At 46.2% G+C, this 18,093-nt stretch overlaps 1 protein-coding gene across 1 annotated transcript; it reads left to right on the top strand.

Moving 5' to 3' along the window:
- Positions 1-14,109: 14,109 nt before the first annotated feature.
- On the top strand, positions 14,110-16,703 carry LOC136478413 (silicon efflux transporter LSI2-like). The gene is made up of 2 exons (XM_066476860.1): positions 14,110-16,174; positions 16,290-16,703. Exons 1-2 carry the CDS (start codon positions 14,869-14,871, stop codon positions 16,556-16,558), a joined length of 1,575 nt encoding a protein of 524 aa, XP_066332957.1. The 5' UTR covers positions 14,110-14,868; the 3' UTR covers positions 16,559-16,703.
- Positions 16,704-18,093: the final 1,390 nt, after the last annotated feature.

The raw sequence follows: 18,093 nt of genomic DNA on the forward strand, positions 1-18,093 counted from the left end.
GGAGAGCATGAGTGGAGGCCTCTAGTTAAAGTATGTGATGGTGTTAAAGTATGTGAGGTGTTGGAGCTCCTGACTCATGCCGAAACTTCCAATCGTTGGAACTCTTGACTTACGTCGGAACTCCCGACTCTCAAGACATTTGAAAACTAGCCGTTGGCCTCTGGTCGTCCATACCGGACACGTCTGGTATGACCACCATAGTGAACTCTCCTAGTCAATTAAAGCACGAGATGTCAGAACTCCCGATGATTGCCGGAACAAGGGTGAGATGGTGAAGATTGTCGGCATGGTCGTCCACATACTTGATGGCTTGAGATGGTGAAGATAGCAAGGAAAGGCTTTAAGGTACTAAGCAAGGGTGAAGGGCAAGCGACGGCTTGGACGATCGAAGAACCTAGCTAGGGTGAAGAAGGAAGTACTTGCATTTAGTTGAGGTACTAATCAAGCTATGATAGTCATGTCAATGTGAAGGATCAAATCACTATTGGAGTGTTTGATGGAAGTGACTTGATACAATTGGTATTATTCAAATTTGATGAATAGAATCAAGTCATGTGCTCAAGATGACTATGTTCAAGTGAAAAGATCAATATCAACATGTTGGCATCCCTCACTTGATGAAGATTGGAATACACGGCTTCGGTTGAAAGAGATCAACTCAAAAGGTTTAAATCCGTTATACTTTTAAATTTGAGTTAATAGGAATGTCGTACTATTAAGAGGGATGCATCATGTTGGTAGATATTGTTTCATAAGTGCTCAAGCCAACCCATGTGAGTTTTGAGTGTTTGAGGGACAAAAGAGCTAACTTGTGTTTTACTGGTCTGGCAATATTAGGACAGTGTCTGGTATGTGCCCAGCAATGATAAAATTGTTGTTCTCGGGTTGGTTCGTCGGGAGTTCCGATGGTTGGGAGTTTCGGCAATCGTCGGGAGTTCCGACGTCTCGCGCTTTAACTGACTTAGAGAGTTCACTGTGGTGGTCATACCAGACATGTCCGGTATGGACGACCAGAGGCCAATAGCTAGTTTTCAAATGCCTTGAGAGTCGGGAGTTCTGATGATTAGAAGTTCTGGCATGAGTCGGGAGAGCACAAGTGATTTCACCAAAGAGGCACCACTGAGAGAATACGATGAAAGGAAAGAAGAGTGGCCAAAATACATGCATGGTGAGGACTACCTAGTGCAGATGTTCACCAAGGGAATAGATGGAGGTCATCGTTTCTTCAAATGCCCACGAGCATGGGTAATTGCTCTTCCTATTTGTTTCTTCAATATATTCCTCTTGTATATAACTTACATGACTTACTTATTGTAGTCTTCCTTGGCCAAAGACAACTATGGGTTCAGTAGGTGGGTTGATTCTCAATCTATTTATCCACATGTGGAGTACATCTACTACCTGCAGGACCATATTTTCGATCTAGAAAGGGAAGTTAGCAACGGTTACAAGGACGACGGACAGGACGACAACAACAATGGTGCTGATTCACAGGAGGCACTCTGCAATGATTCAGTATTGCACCTACCCTAACCACAAGAACAATGGGCCTCCCCCATGTCACCCCCGCCACCACCAACAACAACAACGGGAGGCTACTATGGAGAAGGTGCAATATAATTTGCTATGTGGCCACACTACTAGGATTACTTTATGTTATTCACATGCCACATCTATGTTGTTTGTTGTTTGGTTTAATAACCTAAGGACATGTTAGGTTTTAGTCGAAGAAACTCTGTACCTAGGTTCGGTACATGTTCTCATATGCCATTTCATTTGTTTCGTGTGTTGAATTATATAATGTCGTATGTCGTTAGGTTTTATTTGTAGCATGTGTTCATATTTCAATACGTCCCTATCACTAAGCTGGAATATTAAGACCTATAATAATGAAAACAACCACATAATGAAAAGTTAATACTATGCCACATTACACAACATATTAATACTAGAAGTATGTGCCGACAGTAGACATGGGGGCAAATGCACTTCCAAATCCTCAGTCTGAAAATAGTACTGAGTAAGCAACTCATCATCCGAGTACCAGTCCTCTACTACAATCCTGTTGCTATGGCTAGGCTCACCTAGGTTTCTCTGACCTACCTATCAGCCTATAGTAAGTGGCCTCCACTTCATCTACAGCCGTTGTGGCCTAAGTGAAGAACAGTGTCGTCATCCTCCTCCGTCTGTAAGCCCACCTCTACTAGACCGATGAGCTCGCTCAGTCTGCTAGTGTCTTCCTCTACCTGCTCTACCTACAACCCCACCTCTGCGAGAGCGATGAGCTCACTCAGTCTGTTAGTATCATCCTCAGCCTCCTACTGCCTGCAAGCCCACGTCTGCTAGAGCAATGAGCTCACTCAGTCTGCTAGTGTCAGTCCTCATCCTCGTCCCCCTCATCAGACAACACAATCGGTGAATGAACGGTGCGACCAACTCGAGATCTATGCTCATCTAACTTCTTCTCCTCATACCTTGCATGACTAGCTCTGTGGCATGTTTCTCAGCTGCAACCAATCCCTTCATGTATAAAATGCAATCAGTTAGCAACAGCGATTATATTTCATTTAAAATCATGCAACAAAAAAATGCTTTCAAGCACTCATTGCCACATAATGCAACAACATGCTCGTTCAAGACCTGACATCTGTACTCTTGTCTCCTCCCTTGCCCTCTCCTCCTGTAACGTCATCCGTCCTCTCCAATCCCCATTTGTTAAGCCCAACATCGATCGGGTTACATATACCGCGCTGTCTAGCAAACTCACGTATCTTTTCTTTGTGATGTTTAACGAATAGGTTGACGTAGTCAGGTGCATATCCCCTCTTCTAGTGCAATTACTTGCCTCTTCTTTAGTTCATCCAAGAACTTAGCTTGACCATCATAACATTCTCACCTGCATTTCCTAGTGCTCTGTTCAAATAGCAAATTCTATCATATATGTCTTAGCAAAAGAAACAAAATATGATTTCATGTTTACCACAAAAATAACCAACCTCATCATACTCAACCATATGGCCACAATAATGGCCTATTCCAAGCTCCGAAGGGACTAGGCCATAGTTGGATTTAACACCACATTCGCACATGATAGGAGGTGCTTTGTAAATTACCCTTTCTTTCTTCTTTTCCTTAACCTTTCGAGGTTCTTTCGGCCATTGGTTCTTAGGACCATACAACCACTCCTTGAAATGACACTTCACCATTGAAAACACCTAAATAAGTAGACATTAGTATATGAACACATATAGCTCAACATTTCAACACATACACTTTGCACTTACTTCATGCTTGTTTGGACACACAAACTCTAACGTATTATCAGGGTTTATCACAGCTCGATCACCATAATTGCATAGAGGAGGTTCCTTGAGTCATCTAACTACGGCTAGGTGCTTCTCCTTAGCCGTCATTGGTGGAGGGTTAGGGGGTGGAACCCACCGCTTGAAGTGCTCACATGGATGTCTCCTTCTAAACCAATCGTCGAAAAGGAGGTACCTAGGATCAAACTTGTCTGCACCATTGATCCACTAAAAGAAAAAGCACCTCTCATAGTCCTACACAATGAGATTCCAACAAAATATTAGTAGCATACTTACACAAATAAAGAAAAAGGATAGTGGAAACAATTTCTTACATTAAAACGACTGCATGTGTAGAAGCAACGCGCCGCTGTGTCTAGACGTTTCGATTGAAAAACATGGGTCAGGAAACCATAGTCATAGTTAGGGACAGGGAGGTCAGAAGGGATGAGGGCATCTTTGCTAGACGCGTCGGGGTATAATTCTCGAGGACGGCCCCGTTTTCGCCAAAACTCCTCCCAAAACATTTCTTGCATCTAACAAAATGGATGTAATTTAATAAACATAAATTCAAATATCACAAATAAATGTCAATGAGAACCATAACTATAATACAACAAATTTTGTTCTAAGAACCCAAAGTAGTTAACATTAAACCATAAACCTAGGTGAAAGCTCTAGTTTGGTTTTGGTTAATTGATGAAACCCTAAGTGCTAACCTAGTTTATCAAGATAATTATGAGATAGGTAGCACTACTCTAAGTGATGAAGCAATGGCGAAGATCATGACAATGGTGACGGCATGGTGATGGTCAAATGCTCAAACTTGGAAAAGAAGAAAGAGAAAAACAAAAGGCTCAAGGCAAAGGTATAAAATCTAGGAGCTATTTTTTAGTGATCAAGACACTTAGTGAGTGTGATCACATTTAGGATAGATAGTCGTACTATTAAGAGGAGTGAAACTCGTATCGGAATGCAGTTATCAAAGTGCCACTAGATGCTCTAACTCATTACATATGCATTTAGGATCTAGTAGAGTGCTAACACCATTGAAAATATTTATGAAAATATGCTAACACATGTGCACAAGGTGTTTGCAGGGTTGAGATGGGTTTAGGTGATTCAGCGTTTTTGGAAAAATAAAATGTCTATTTTCTATTACGCTGGATGCAAAATTCTTGGTGGTTGGCACATTTGAGCAAGGGTGAAGAAGTTAGAGTTGAAATAGAGTTGGTCAAAATGATGCTGGCGTCAGTCTACTGATCGGACGCTGGATCACTTAGCGACCGGACGCTGAAAGGCTACGTCCGGTCGAGCTGTCAGACAGCACAGTGGGTAGGGTTGAGCACCGAACGCTGGTCTGCGTCCGGTCAAGGTGGACCGGACGCGTCTGGTCGAAAAAACATGCCTCGGGGAGCTTACTGGAAACGACCGAACGCTGGGGCTTCAGCGTCCAGTCAGTTTTGACCAGAGCGTCCGGTCAGCTTCGTAGCCGTTGAAATCTAACAAACAGCGTTTGAAGCTAGTGACGTGTGGCGTCCATCGGGTGACCGGACGCTGAGGGCCAGCGTCCTGTCGGTTTGATCGGAGCGTCCTGTCAGAGCGTGTTTTGCCCAGTGAAGGGGTACAACGGCTCTATTTGATGGGGGCTCTATTTATAGCCCCATGGCCGGCTCAAGGGACAACTCTTACACATTTTCATTGACATAGCAACCTTATGAGCTTAGCCAAAGCCCTCCCACTCATCTCTATCATTGATCCATCATCATTGTGAGATTAGGAGAGAATCCAAGTGCATTGCTTAAGTGATTGCATCTAGTGGCACTTGGTATTCGTGTTGCGCTGCGGATTTCGCTTGTTTTTCTTGGTGGTTGCCACCACCTAGACGGTTGGAGCAGCGGTGAAGGATCGGCACGAGTTGGTGATTGTTCGTGGCCGCCTTCGGTGATTGTGAGGGGAGTTGTACCTTCCTTGGCGGAGCGCCAAAAGGTAACTCTAGTAAATTGCTCGTGTCATTGAGTTACCTCACTTATGGGTCGGTTCTTGCGGTGTCCAATCATGTGGACGAGGTTTGTGAAACACCTCTTAGCCGCTGAACCACCAAGTGTTGGTTGACACAACGGGGACGTAGCGTGTTGGCAAGCACGTGAACCTCGGGAGAAAATCGATTGTCTCTCTTCTTTGTCATTCTCCCGGTGATTGGCTATATATTCATCTTGTGATTGGTTCATCCCCTACACGTTGGTATAATCACTCTACTCACTCATTTATATTCTTGCAAACTAGTTGATATAAGCTCTTTAGTATAATTAGAATTGAGAGCTTGCTTTATTATTTACATTCATCTAGTTGAGCTCTTTAGAGTAGCAAGGTTGAGAGCTCTTAGTGAGTAATTACATAGCTAGTTTGTGTGCCTAAGTATTCATTGCAACTTGAATTGTTGGATAGGTGGCTTGCAACCCTTGTAGAGCTAGAGCAAGTTTGCATTACGCTATTTGTCATACTAATCAAATTTCTCTAGTTGATTTATAGATTTTTAAATAGGCTATTCACCCCCCTCTAGCCATATTAGGACCTTTCACTAGGGTTTCCCATTTGATGCACAACAATGAACCCATAACATAACTACATGCGCCTAGGTTTGCTAGCTTTTACACACCTTAGCATCATCCTACAGTTGTATAATACATATATTGATGGATACAATGAAACCCTAAGTGATGACGATTATTACGTTCAAAAATCCGACTAATACATACCGAATCGATGCGAAAAAAACTAGGAGGGGAGCGAGGATACCTTGCTCTCAAAGATCTACAGATCAAATCAAAGTGTCCAAGGTCCAATATGTCGATTCATGAGGTAGGGTGAAGTGGGGAGAGAAAAACCCGAGAGGGAGGAGAAAGAAGAGTAAGAATGCTCGGGCAAGAAGGTTGGCTGGGGTTAAATGGCAGTGAGCTCGGCGCCAGTCATTCTGGCGCCGCTCACTGCCATATCATCTACCGTACCTAGGAGCTCGGCGCCAGAGATGCTGGCGTCGAGACGTGTTAGCTTGGCGCCAGCACCAATGGCGCTGAGTTAAGGATCCATTTTCTAAATTCTTTCCGCCAGGGGTCTATTTGTGAGAAACTTTAAAAAAAGGGCTAAAATATAAAAAATTTGGGCATGCAACACCCCAGCAACCTAGTGTAGCAGGTGGAACTCAACTGTGTAGAAACAGATCAATGGACACCGCATCAGGTACATGTCTTCGTCCATCTTGCACATAATGTTGAACCTAATGTGCTTGTACTGTTCATCATCATATGGCTCCCAAGTAACCTGCATTTGATTCTTCAGTCACGTAGTGCTTACATCAGGAGAACAAATTAGTATGTGAAATGCAGCTAACTCACCAGCCCTGGCGTGAGTGCATCAAGCTCGTTCGTGAACTCGATGTAGGTGCATTTATTCCAGGCGAAGGGACCCTTAACCTGGTCCCAAAGGTAGGCATGCGTCGGCCAACGTCGAAGGCCATGCACCTCGAACCAGGGACGAGGATAACCAACTTGGGGCTGATCGACCGGTAGATGAGACCACATCCAAAGCTGAAGCAGGTAAACACATCCTCCTAATGAAGAGTTCACCGAACTCCGGTGGCAAGCCTCGCAAAGCTGCTAGTACAAGTACCCTAGCATTGTGGAACCCTAGCTGTAGCCCCCCACCGTGTCCTAGTCCGTAAGATAGGGCAGGTGCATCCATGACGTGGTGTCTCCTGTCACGTTGGGGAACATAACACAACCAAAAAGATGCATGATCCATGCCCTGCAGTAGTAGGTAACTATCTGCTTGTCTACATGATTAAGACACTGACCAAAGTTCTGCCTCAGCCAACTAATGAGTACTCCAGAGGAGCGGGCACTCAGTGTCTCTAGAGGAAGCTCTCTTCCAAGGAAGGCCTCCACTCTACCTCTCTAAACAGTAGTAGTGCAGGGGCCGATAACAGGACAACCACTTATACGGACACCCAGGAACTTCTGCATGTCCTGAAGAGTAACGGTCATCTCTCCACAAGGTAGGTGGAAGCTGTGCGTCTTCGGCCTCCATCTACAAAACAAGAAAGAAGTACTAAGGTTATATGCACATCGACAACCGAAAATATAAATGGAAGTGAGTCTGTTCATAATTTTGGTACCTGTCGACTAGAGCTGAGATCGCCATGGGGTTGAAGGCAGGCATCCCATGGCGAACCTAGAATGATACAATGTCAAGTCCAGTCCTCTCAAGGAGAGGAGTGTACCTATCATCGTACCGCATGTCCTTGAACTTATCGTGGGAACGAGGATGAAGAGGGTTCAGTTCCTGCAAAGAATAGAAATTATTATATTAATTCGTGAACAAAAGTACATGTGCAGAGGAAAAATAACATGCAGAAGTAAAGTCGTTACCTCCGCCTCCGCGGTGAGTCATCCTCGGTGGTTCTCCTCGTAGTACAGCTCCAGCAGGTGGAACGGCTCCATCCTACAAAATATAATGACAAAGTACAGATTAGTTTTATATGAACAAATAAATAACTTTTTGGTACTAGTAAACATGCATGTGAAACATTAGTTATTTACACCTGACTAAGTGGCCAATCCCATGTACGTGAATTATGCCCAAGTCTACCACATTTGCCACATTGGTTCTGCTCAGTATTAGTAAGAAAGGGGGTTGCTCTCCCTCGCCTCGTTCTACCAAAAACCTGGTCCATGATCATCTTGTGCCTCGTCCTCTTCCAGGTTCCACATTTGTCCCAATGAGTACCTAGATCCTAAATGTATTTTGGCCTAGTGTAAGGTGGCCACTGACCCTCATCTAGGAAAGGCTCGAAACAGGGAGACCAAGTCTGTACAAGGCTGTCAACACTGAACTCCGATGGTATCTAGGTCTCATAGGCAAAGTTGCGATGCTGAGATGCTGCAACATAATGAGAACAAGGGAAGTGGTACTGTCTGGTTTTCCCACATCGGCATGAGAAATTACTAAGTACCACAATATAACTCCTTGATGGCCGGACCTCACCATCGGATGTTGTACCACCCCTTTCTATGACCTGGTGCTTGCCGGTGCTGTGGTCAAAGCAATCAACGTCATGTGTGACAACCCTTTCCTTTGCCTTGTCGAGATGCTTCTTAGGTTTAGGTGTCATTTCTGATTATTACTCTATAGTGCCATTGCGTGAGCGTGTCTATCGTTAAACCATACAACTAGCCTATAAAAGGTGAATGATATAATGTCATTGATGGGCATGGCACGTATACCCTTGGGTACACTATTAAATGACTCCACCATGTTGCTAGTCTGAAACTCGTACCTCCATCCACCATCGTCGTAGGTTCTTGTCTATTTCTCAAGTTCTCTCATCAATCCTCTCAGCCACTGCCTATCTTCTGTGTTTGTTACCATTTTTAGCTGCTCCAACTTCTCGAAGAATGACACCTCAAGCATGCGAGTAGCCTCCTTGAATAGAGGAAAGTTGTCCTTCGTACCATCCTTCTGAAGTAAATTCTCGGCAAGGTGTCGAGTGCACCAACGGTGGTGCAAAGGTGCATACCTCAGAATCTGCTCCTGTATGGCACTGAGTATGCCTTGGTGTCTATCAGATATGACACCTACCTCCCTATAAGGGCCAACCACATGGATCCTAACAAGCCACAAGAACCATCCCCAGCTATCTTTGTTCTCCCTCTCCACCAAAGTGAAAGCCAAAGGAACTAATGCGTTGTCTGCATCACAGGAAAAGGCTACCAAAAGTGTGCCCATGTACTTGCCAAGCAGAAAAGTAACATCAATGGATAACACTGGACGACAGTGCCTAAAGGCCTCGACACACTGGAGAAAGCACTAAAATGCATGAAAGAATATCTGCCTCCCATCCTTCCATTCATTTGGCTTCGGGATATACTCGTAATGCATGCCTGGATTTGCTGCTTTCATTACATTGAATATTGCAGGCAACTGCTCGTACCCCTCCTCCTAGTCCCCATATATCATCTTCTAGGCCCGTTGCTTTGCTCTCCATGCTTTTCCATACTTTATGTCATACTTAAATATCTCCTTACTCATCTCCATAATTGTCCTGACCTTTAAGTTGGGCTGACCCTTCAAAGTTGTGTATAACTTTCTGGCAATGAGGGTATAGGTCAATTGTCTATGCTTCTATTTTAGATTTGTCTGGGCACAAGTGTGTGGACCTACAATTTTAGTGATCTTGAATTTCTCTGTGGCCTTCTGTTTGTGAGCACAGACCCTCCAATTGCAATTTGTCATCTCGCACATCACCGTGTAATGGCGCTCCACATGGGAGTGCCTCACCTTGAATGGTCTCTTATGTCTCATAGAATATTCCTGTAGCCACCTTCTTAAGGTGGGCAAGTCCTTAAAGACCATGCCCAACTGAATTTCCACGCTGCCATCAGCCTCAGGAGTCTCTAGCAGCTTGTCATCTCTTCCTTCTCCATAAGCATGTTGAGAATGACTAAGGTCGCTGAATTCATGAACCAGTGGATCATGATCAAGACACAAGTGTCTGATGAGCTCTATTTCTTATTCGCTCAAAGCTGCAACTGGGCGGTCATCATCAGAATCAACGGCCCTTGTTGTGCCATAAGTCTCCTCATCATCCACAATATCAACATCTACACTGTTAGAGGCCATAAACTCTGGGTCTATGTTGGCTGATGGAGGAACAGGAGCACAACCATCATTATCAGTATTGTCTCCTGCATTTAAAGCACAAATATGGATACCACTGAGAAAAAGAAATGGAATGAACAAAGAATAAGGAGAGCCAAAGTGTTACTAAATCACTTACTAGGATGATTCTGGGTCAAAGGGATCTCCTTAGGGGCATGTACAATATCATCAGTCCCACATTCTACACGGACACCAGGACATACACCAACCTCATTGGGGGCAGATTGAGCATCGGGCACCACAACCGCATCTTCCACATCCACCTCACGGTTGGGTAACAGAGGCTCATAGGGTGTCGGATTCTCTGGTGCTAGCGACAACCCATGAGGGGGTGAATAAACATGAGGGGTGGGATCATTGGACAACTTCTACACAACCAAATCCAAACATTGAAACTCATTCTTCATGACAGTTTTGACATATTTGTCCCATTGAGCCTCTGATGCAATTGGGACCAACCACCTCGAAAGTTGTCCCTGACCTACCATGGTGAAGTACCCCCTCAACTAAGATGGCATCTTCATTTGAATTGCATTTACGCTCATCACGAGTCCTACCAAACAACTCACAAAACAATGGCCGATCATTGAATATCACTGGCACGCTTTGCATTCCAACAAAACTGACATTACCAAACTCATCTTCCTCCACACTTCCTCCATGATATAGGGTGACTACATTGTCCATCTAGTTGGTATGCACATCAACCAAGTTATTACGGGTATATTATTATAAGATAACTAACCATAATATCTAACTATATTTGCTAACTAAATTACCTAACTATCGACCTAAACAAATAAGTATCTAACTGTCTAACTATCTCTATAATAAGATAAGAGATTTGGTAACTACACTTACTAACTAGCTAACTAAATCAATAGGTAACTAACTCCCTAATTATGTCTCTAACAATCTAATCTAACTAAATAAGCTACATACATATATTCCTAAGTATATAATATAACTAAATAAATAAGCATCTAACTTTCAACCTATGTAATTAAATTTGCTAACTAAATTTGCTAAACATTCTAAAAAATACTAACTAAATTATCTAAAGTACATTAACTAATTTAAGTTAACTAAAAAACCTAGATGGGCTGCTCGTGCACGGCCCGGAGGGGTAGGGGGCGCAGGGGCCCAGAGGGGCAGGGGGCGTAGGGCCCGGAGCCCAGCCGGCCGGTGGGAGCTCCGGTGAGCGGTGGCGGGCCGCCCTCACCGACGGACAGAGATGAGGAGGAGGGAAGGGGCGACGAGGGCGGCCAGGCTTCGCACGGCGATGGGGGGCGCGGCGGCGGCCTGCTATGGGAGGTCGCGCGGGGGCGTAGGAGCCGGGAAAGGTAGAGGGCGCAGGGACCGGACGGCCGACGGTGGCCTGCTGTCGGCGCAGGAGGCGCGGTCGACGGCGGCATGGATAGGGCGTATATGGCGGTGGTGAGAGGCAGACACAGAGCGCGCAAGAGAGAGAGAGTTGTGGCCATGGGTTTTGAAACAATGCTCGGCGCTAGAAATCATGGCGCTGAGCTCGGTGCCAAGATCTGTGGCGCCAAGGTACCGACCATGTGAACGCCACCTAGGATGGACCGTTGTGCTCGGGCAGGCACCTCAGCGCTAAGATCTATGGCGCCGAGACGTGTTACCTCGATGCCATGAGTCCTGGCGCCGACCCCAGGGTCCAAAGATGAGTTTAAGTCTCCTAGGGGGCTAAACGTAATTTTTTTTCAAAAAAGGCCAAATTGTAAAAAATTAGGCAACAGGGGAGAGAGAGTAGTCTTAATCCGTCAATTAGCAATTAGTGGTACGAGCACGACATCCCTCTACCGTACATGGTGTACGATCGTCTTTACCGGATCAAATTATACATTTCAGTGCATCTTTTATTTAGGTATAATTTACGTATCATGCTCTAAAAAATACTCCACGTGAAGCTCAATTTTGTCCCTCTATTATCAAAGTGCCTGCTTCAGCCCTCCTCTAAAAGTTTCTTTTCATTTCAATCTCGTCCTTTGTCCTCTTTTTTTCTTTCAAAAAACCACGGGCAAGAGTAATGTCCTTAGGAGGTAAAGGCCTCACGACAACACCTCCAACGAGTAGCGTGGCAACAAAGACGTCACCATTGCTGGCCGTGACAGAGAGCCAGGCAAGGCATTCACCTGGAAGCGCCCCACCTCATGAACCCTCACACCCAAGCACATCATTAAGGAGTTTTATTGGGTGAAACTACGAACATGAATAGACTCTTTTGCCCTCTCGTATCTCTGTTAGGCTAGCCCGATGGCCAGCATCAAATTTGCATCCCATTTCTTCATCCTCTCCTATGGCTGGTACAGTGGCGGATCTAGAAAAATAAGCCAGGAGGGGCTTATCTTATAATATTTCATCCTTAGTCTCTCCTTCCAAGCTTGAATAGGTATAAATTTATAGGAGGGGCTCCATGGTCCGAGCATCGGTAGTAGGGGCTCAAGCCCACCCTACCTCGGTGTTGGATCCGCCCCTGGGCTGGTACACATGAGGCTGATAAGATAGCCTCGAGGAGGCACGAAGTGTAGGTACTCACGAGTACTAGGTGGAGGCGCATTGCTCTTGGTTGCTCTAGCTCAGTGTTACAACGAGTGAAAGCATGGTGCTAGGTTGAAGGTAAGTTCAAGTTTCTCTTGGATTGGATCTGCTGTTAGTTCAAGGGAGCGTCTGAATGGACATCACGAATCCTTTGGTGGCTTGCTGATGAGGTTAGAACGAGGGATGGGATTGATCCCCAAAAGAAAATTTTCAAGGACTAGAACAGTCACTTTAATAATAGTCGAGAGATGGAAAAGTGTGCTTGAGGAAAAGTCAACAAACCAAGAGATAAGTTGTATATAAAAATCTCTACGAAATTTAGACCCTGTTTAGTTTCATTTGCCATGGCAAAAGATTAGCCCCTAAATTTTTGCTGCTAAATTTTAGTCTTGCTTTGAGGTGTTTAGATTCATGGCAAAAGTTTAGGCTAAAAGTACAAAATGAGGTGTCCTTCACACCCTCAATACTTTTAATCCAATTTGCAAATGACAAAACTTTAGCCCCTTTTATTCCACCTGTTTAGATTCATTTGTCCAAAACATTAGGTAAAAGTGATGGACAAAAGTTTTTCCAAAGAAAATAAACAGGACCTAACCACACTATTCTGCCAGGAGAAGCATCTGTCTGACTATACGAGCAATTGAGCATCAATTATTGATCGTTGCTTGTCAATAATAGCATGGGGAACGTAGTAGGCATAGGAAAATGACATGCTTCACCGCATGTGGCACTGAACCTCTGACGACAAGTCTCTTCAGGTAATTAAGAGCGTAGTTTACCTATTCACCACATCATCACATCACAAATCACATACTTGGATGGATATCTAAAATCCTGTCAAAACTACATTAAGGCTGCGTTTAGTTTGCGAAATGAAAATTTTTGGATGTCACGTCGGATGTTTCGGGGATATCGGAAGGGGTTTTTGGATACTAATAAAAAAACTAATTACATAGCTCGCCTGGAAACGGCGAGACAAATTTATTAAGACTAATTAATTCATCATTAGCGCATGTTAGTTACTGTAGCACTTATGGCTAATCATGGACTAATTAGTATTAAAACATTCGTCTCGCAATTTCCAACCAAACTGTGCAATTAGTTTTTTTCGTCTATATTTAATACTCCATGCATATGCTGCAAGATTCGATATATTAGTTTAGGGTGAAAATTTTTGAGAACTAAACCAGACCTAACTTAGTAACAGATAGGAGTAAGTTCCAAGTCTCTGAGACAAATAGAGAGAATTAACAAAGATTCTCTAGGACTAAGCTAGAGATATATATTTATATTTTTTATTCCAGCGGTGACTAGGAAGGATCCAAGGGACTAGTCCTTCTCCTAGATGATGGTCCAAGAAAGGCTCCAATGGATGGAGGCCTGCCTGTCGACCTCCGCTGCAACAGTGCTTCACTCTTGTTGCAAATTGCAATCATGTCCATTTCCCCGTTTCTATTTACCGAATAAAAAAAATCCTATGCATTCCCTCATCATTGTAGAGAGAGAGAGAGAGAGAGAGAGAGAGAGAGAGAGGAGCCAAAGAAAAGAAAGAGGGAGAGAGAGAGAGAGGAGCCAAAGAAAAGAAAATATCCAAGCGAGAGGGCCATGTGGAGATTGCCGAAGTGTGCGCTGCCTCCTTGGAACATCCCAGGCCATGTGTTCTTCCATTTCCTTAGACAAATAATCCCAATCCCATCCTACCTGGATGTTCATGTTCCTGCCTGCCTGTCTGTCGCCTCGTGACGTCTGTCCAAGCAAGAACACTCCCACCTAGGAGGGAGTAGCTTCTTCCCAATCTGCTCGCTCGTACCAATTCTTCTTCTTCCTTCCCTCCTCCGTTGTTCCATACTTGCATTCATTCTTGTAGTTGTAGCTAGCAGCTCTTGGATGGAGACAGACAAGATAATCGAGGTATGTACGCTACTTTATGCGTGTAGAGTATGCTAGCTAGTTGACCAGCAAGCGAGCACCAGCTTCCTTCTTGAATTCCTCTCTTTGGTTGTTGCTGCCTTCCGAATCCGATCGCCACTTGATGTGAGAGCTAGCCAGCTAGCTGTGCCGCACGCAGCCGATCGATCGCACGCGAGTTCATCAGTTGTCAGATCTTAGGGTTCCCCCTCCCGGCTCCCGGCTAGATTTCAATTCTTTGGTGGTTGGTGGCTTGGGGCAGAGTCCGATCCCCGTGCTAGGTAGCCAGCTCAGCTAGATCCCCCTTTCAAGATTCGTAGAGGAGGAGGAGGAGGAGGAGAAGGCAAGGCAATCCAATTCCAACCCAAACAGAGCAGCGATGGCCATGGAGCCCGTGCTGAAGGTGGTTCTAGGCTCGGCGGCGTTCGCCGTCTTCTGGGTGCTGGCGGTGTTCCCGGCGGTGCCGTTCCTGCCCATCGGCCGCACGGCGGGCTCCCTTCTCGGCGCCATGCTGATGGTGTTGCTGGGCGTGATGAGCGCCGACGAGGCGTACGCGGCGGTGGACCTCCCGATCCTGGGCCTGCTGTTCGGCACCATGGTGGTGAGCGTGTACCTGGAGCGCGCCGACATGTTCCGTCACCTGGGCCGCCTGCTCTCGTGGCGGAGCCAGGGCGGTCGCGACCTGCTGGTGCGCACCTGCGCCGTGTCGGCGCTGTCCTCGGCGCTCTTCACCAACGACACCTGCTGCGTGGTGCTCACGGAGTTCATCCTCAAGATCGCGCGGCAGAACAACCTGCCGCCGCGGCCCTTCCTGCTGGCGCTGGCGTCCAGCGCCAACATCGGCTCCGCCGCCACGCCCATCGGGAACCCGCAGAACCTGGTGATCGCGGTGCAGAGCGGCATCTCGTTCGGGCAGTTCGTGTTCGGCATCCTCCCGGCCACGCTCGTTGGCTCCGTCGTGAATGCGGCCGTCCTGCTGGCGCTGTACTGGAACCAGCTGGACGGTGGATGCAAGCCCGCTGGTGGACGTGGAGCGGAGGAGGTGGTCGCCGTGCCTACCGAGGTCGTGGAGGAGGAGGACGTCACGTCGCACCGGTTCTCGCCCGCCACCATGTCGCACCTCCTCCGCCGCGGCTCCCAGCAGCAGCGGCAGCAGGGGGCCGCAGGCTACGACGAGGCGGTGCCGGTGCCGGTGGTGGTGCATCAGGACCCCGTCAAGCCGGCCAACGGCGTCCACCACAGAAAGAACGGTACCACGACCGCACCAGGAGCCGCAGCGGTGGTGAACGGCAAGGACCCCGTCAATCCCTTGCACGAAGACGACGCCGACGCCGACGACTGGAACAGCAAGGCGTGGAAGACGTGCGTGTACGTGATCACGCTGGGCATGCTGGTGGCGCTGCTGCTGGGTCTCAACATGTCGTGGAGCGCCATCACCGCCGCGCTGGCGCTCATCGTGCTCGACTTCAAGGACGCCCGCCCCTGCCTGGAGAAGGTGTCGTACCCGCTGCTGCTCTTCTTCTGCGGGATGTTCATCACCGTGGACGGATTCAACAAGACGGGCATCCCCAGCGCGTTCTGGGAGTTCATGGAGCCGTACGCGCGGATCGACACGCCCACGGGGACGGCCGTGCTCGCCGCCGTCATCCTCCTGCTGTCCAACGTCGCGTCCAACGTCCCGACGGGTCAGTCAGTCCTCAGTGTCCTCGATCACCTCAGAACAGATGATTTGCATTATTATGTTATGATGATGATTGCCAACAACTGAGACTGGCTGAAATTACTCTGACATGCACGCAGTCCTGCTTCTGGGCGCGCGCGTTGCGGCGTCGGCGGCGGCCATCTCCCCCGCCGCGGAGACCAACGCCTGGCTCATCCTGGCCTGGACGAGCACGGTGGCCGGCAACCTCTCCCTGCTGGGCTCCGCCGCCAACCTGATCGTGTGCGAGCAGGCGCGCCGATCCCAGCAGTACGGCTACACGCTCTCCTTCTTCAGCCACCTCCAGTTCGGCTTCCCGGCGACGCTCGTCGTCACCGGAACCGGCCTGCTTCTCATCAGAACCTACTGACTGATGGTGATGGATGGCCGCCGCCAGCAGCAGCAAAATCATGCACGCACGCATTGGCAATTGGCAATTGGCAATTGGCAATTGGCATTGCGTATAGGAAGGGAAGATGGTCTCGGTCTGGGGAAGAAGGATGCATCTCATCTCAGCATCGATCGTCACAGACAGGTCGTTTTGTTCTAGTTGTTGTTGTTTGTATTGAATTTCTGCAAGATTCGTTTGGTTGGGGGACATGATACGATCGTCGTTGCCTCCTCTCCTACAAATTATAATGCTGAGAAGCGTAGCACCATAGAGATAGAGATCAGCATGGTGCTTGCTCGGAGCTGGAGGCGTTTTGGGATGTACATACACACTCTGCTAGTAAGTACTGAAGAAAGCTGTACATTCTGGAGCAGCAGGTATTATTAGCACATCATAAGAAAAAGTTGTATATCACGTTTAGCATTCTATGTATTTCTACGTGTAATCAGCCAGTCAAGTATATTGAAATCGAATAATGTTACAGATAGCAGGAAACGGGTTAATTAAAGCCAAAACCGATGGAGTTATTCTTCTTCCTCTTATATGATTATGTATGTATATCTCAGCCATGGTCGAATGGTCCAACTGTTGTTTGTTTAGAGGAAATGAGTCAGCTGCTTCTGTGGTGAGTTTGGTAACTACACCCTCCGTTCAAAATTATAAGACGTTTTGGTTTTTCTAGATACGTTGCATTTGCTATGCACATAGATATACACTATATCTGGATAGTAAAAGCAATGTATCTAGAAAAAACAAAACGTCTTATAATTTAGAATGAATTTAGTACGTGCTACTGTGGGCTCCTCCATCTTTGAGGGGTTGCCGTTGTGCGTTTGAGAGTTACTCAGGGTTAGTGGGATGTCGTGTTAGGGGGGGTTTTGGGCCTAGCTTTTCTTATAAAACGAGACAATTCTATTCTTCTTAAGTGAATAGCAGAGCTCCCAACCCTCTTTGAAAATTTATCAGGCATGGGACCAACACCCACTATGGTCCTAACAACGCTCTCCCGCTGACACTTCTACATAATCCGTACGGTCAATGTTGACTAATTTATAATACAGATAACAAGAGCTTCTACTAGCAAATAGCACAAAAATGAGTATATCAAGATTCGAACATTTTCAAGCTAAGCACTATAAGATGGAGCATGTTTTTAGGGGAAATAACGGAATTTTCCACGCTAAAACAATTTTTTCTTAGATTAAACCAAATCTAAGGTATTTTTAATTGCATTATTTTCCTATGGAAAAAATATTTCGATAAATTTTGAATTCATTTTTTTAAAAATAATATTTCTAGTCTGATTTATCTCCCCAAACTTTTAACTTAGTTCGATTTGCCTCCTTTGACGTGGTGTCACGTCAACAAAACTAAATAGATGCAAAACCCAAATGATTTGAAAAGTTAAGACGGTAAAAAGTCGGTTTTGTAAACGAGAAGGGTAAATCGGACGATCCTAAAAGTTGAAGGTCAAAAATAGTTTAAGATTCATGTCTAATAGAACTGGGCCTCGT

The sequence above is a fragment of the Miscanthus floridulus genome, chromosome 8 (assembly GCF_019320115.1).
Source record: "Miscanthus floridulus cultivar M001 chromosome 8, ASM1932011v1, whole genome shotgun sequence".
Classification (NCBI taxonomy): domain Eukaryota; kingdom Viridiplantae; phylum Streptophyta; class Magnoliopsida; order Poales; family Poaceae; genus Miscanthus; species Miscanthus floridulus.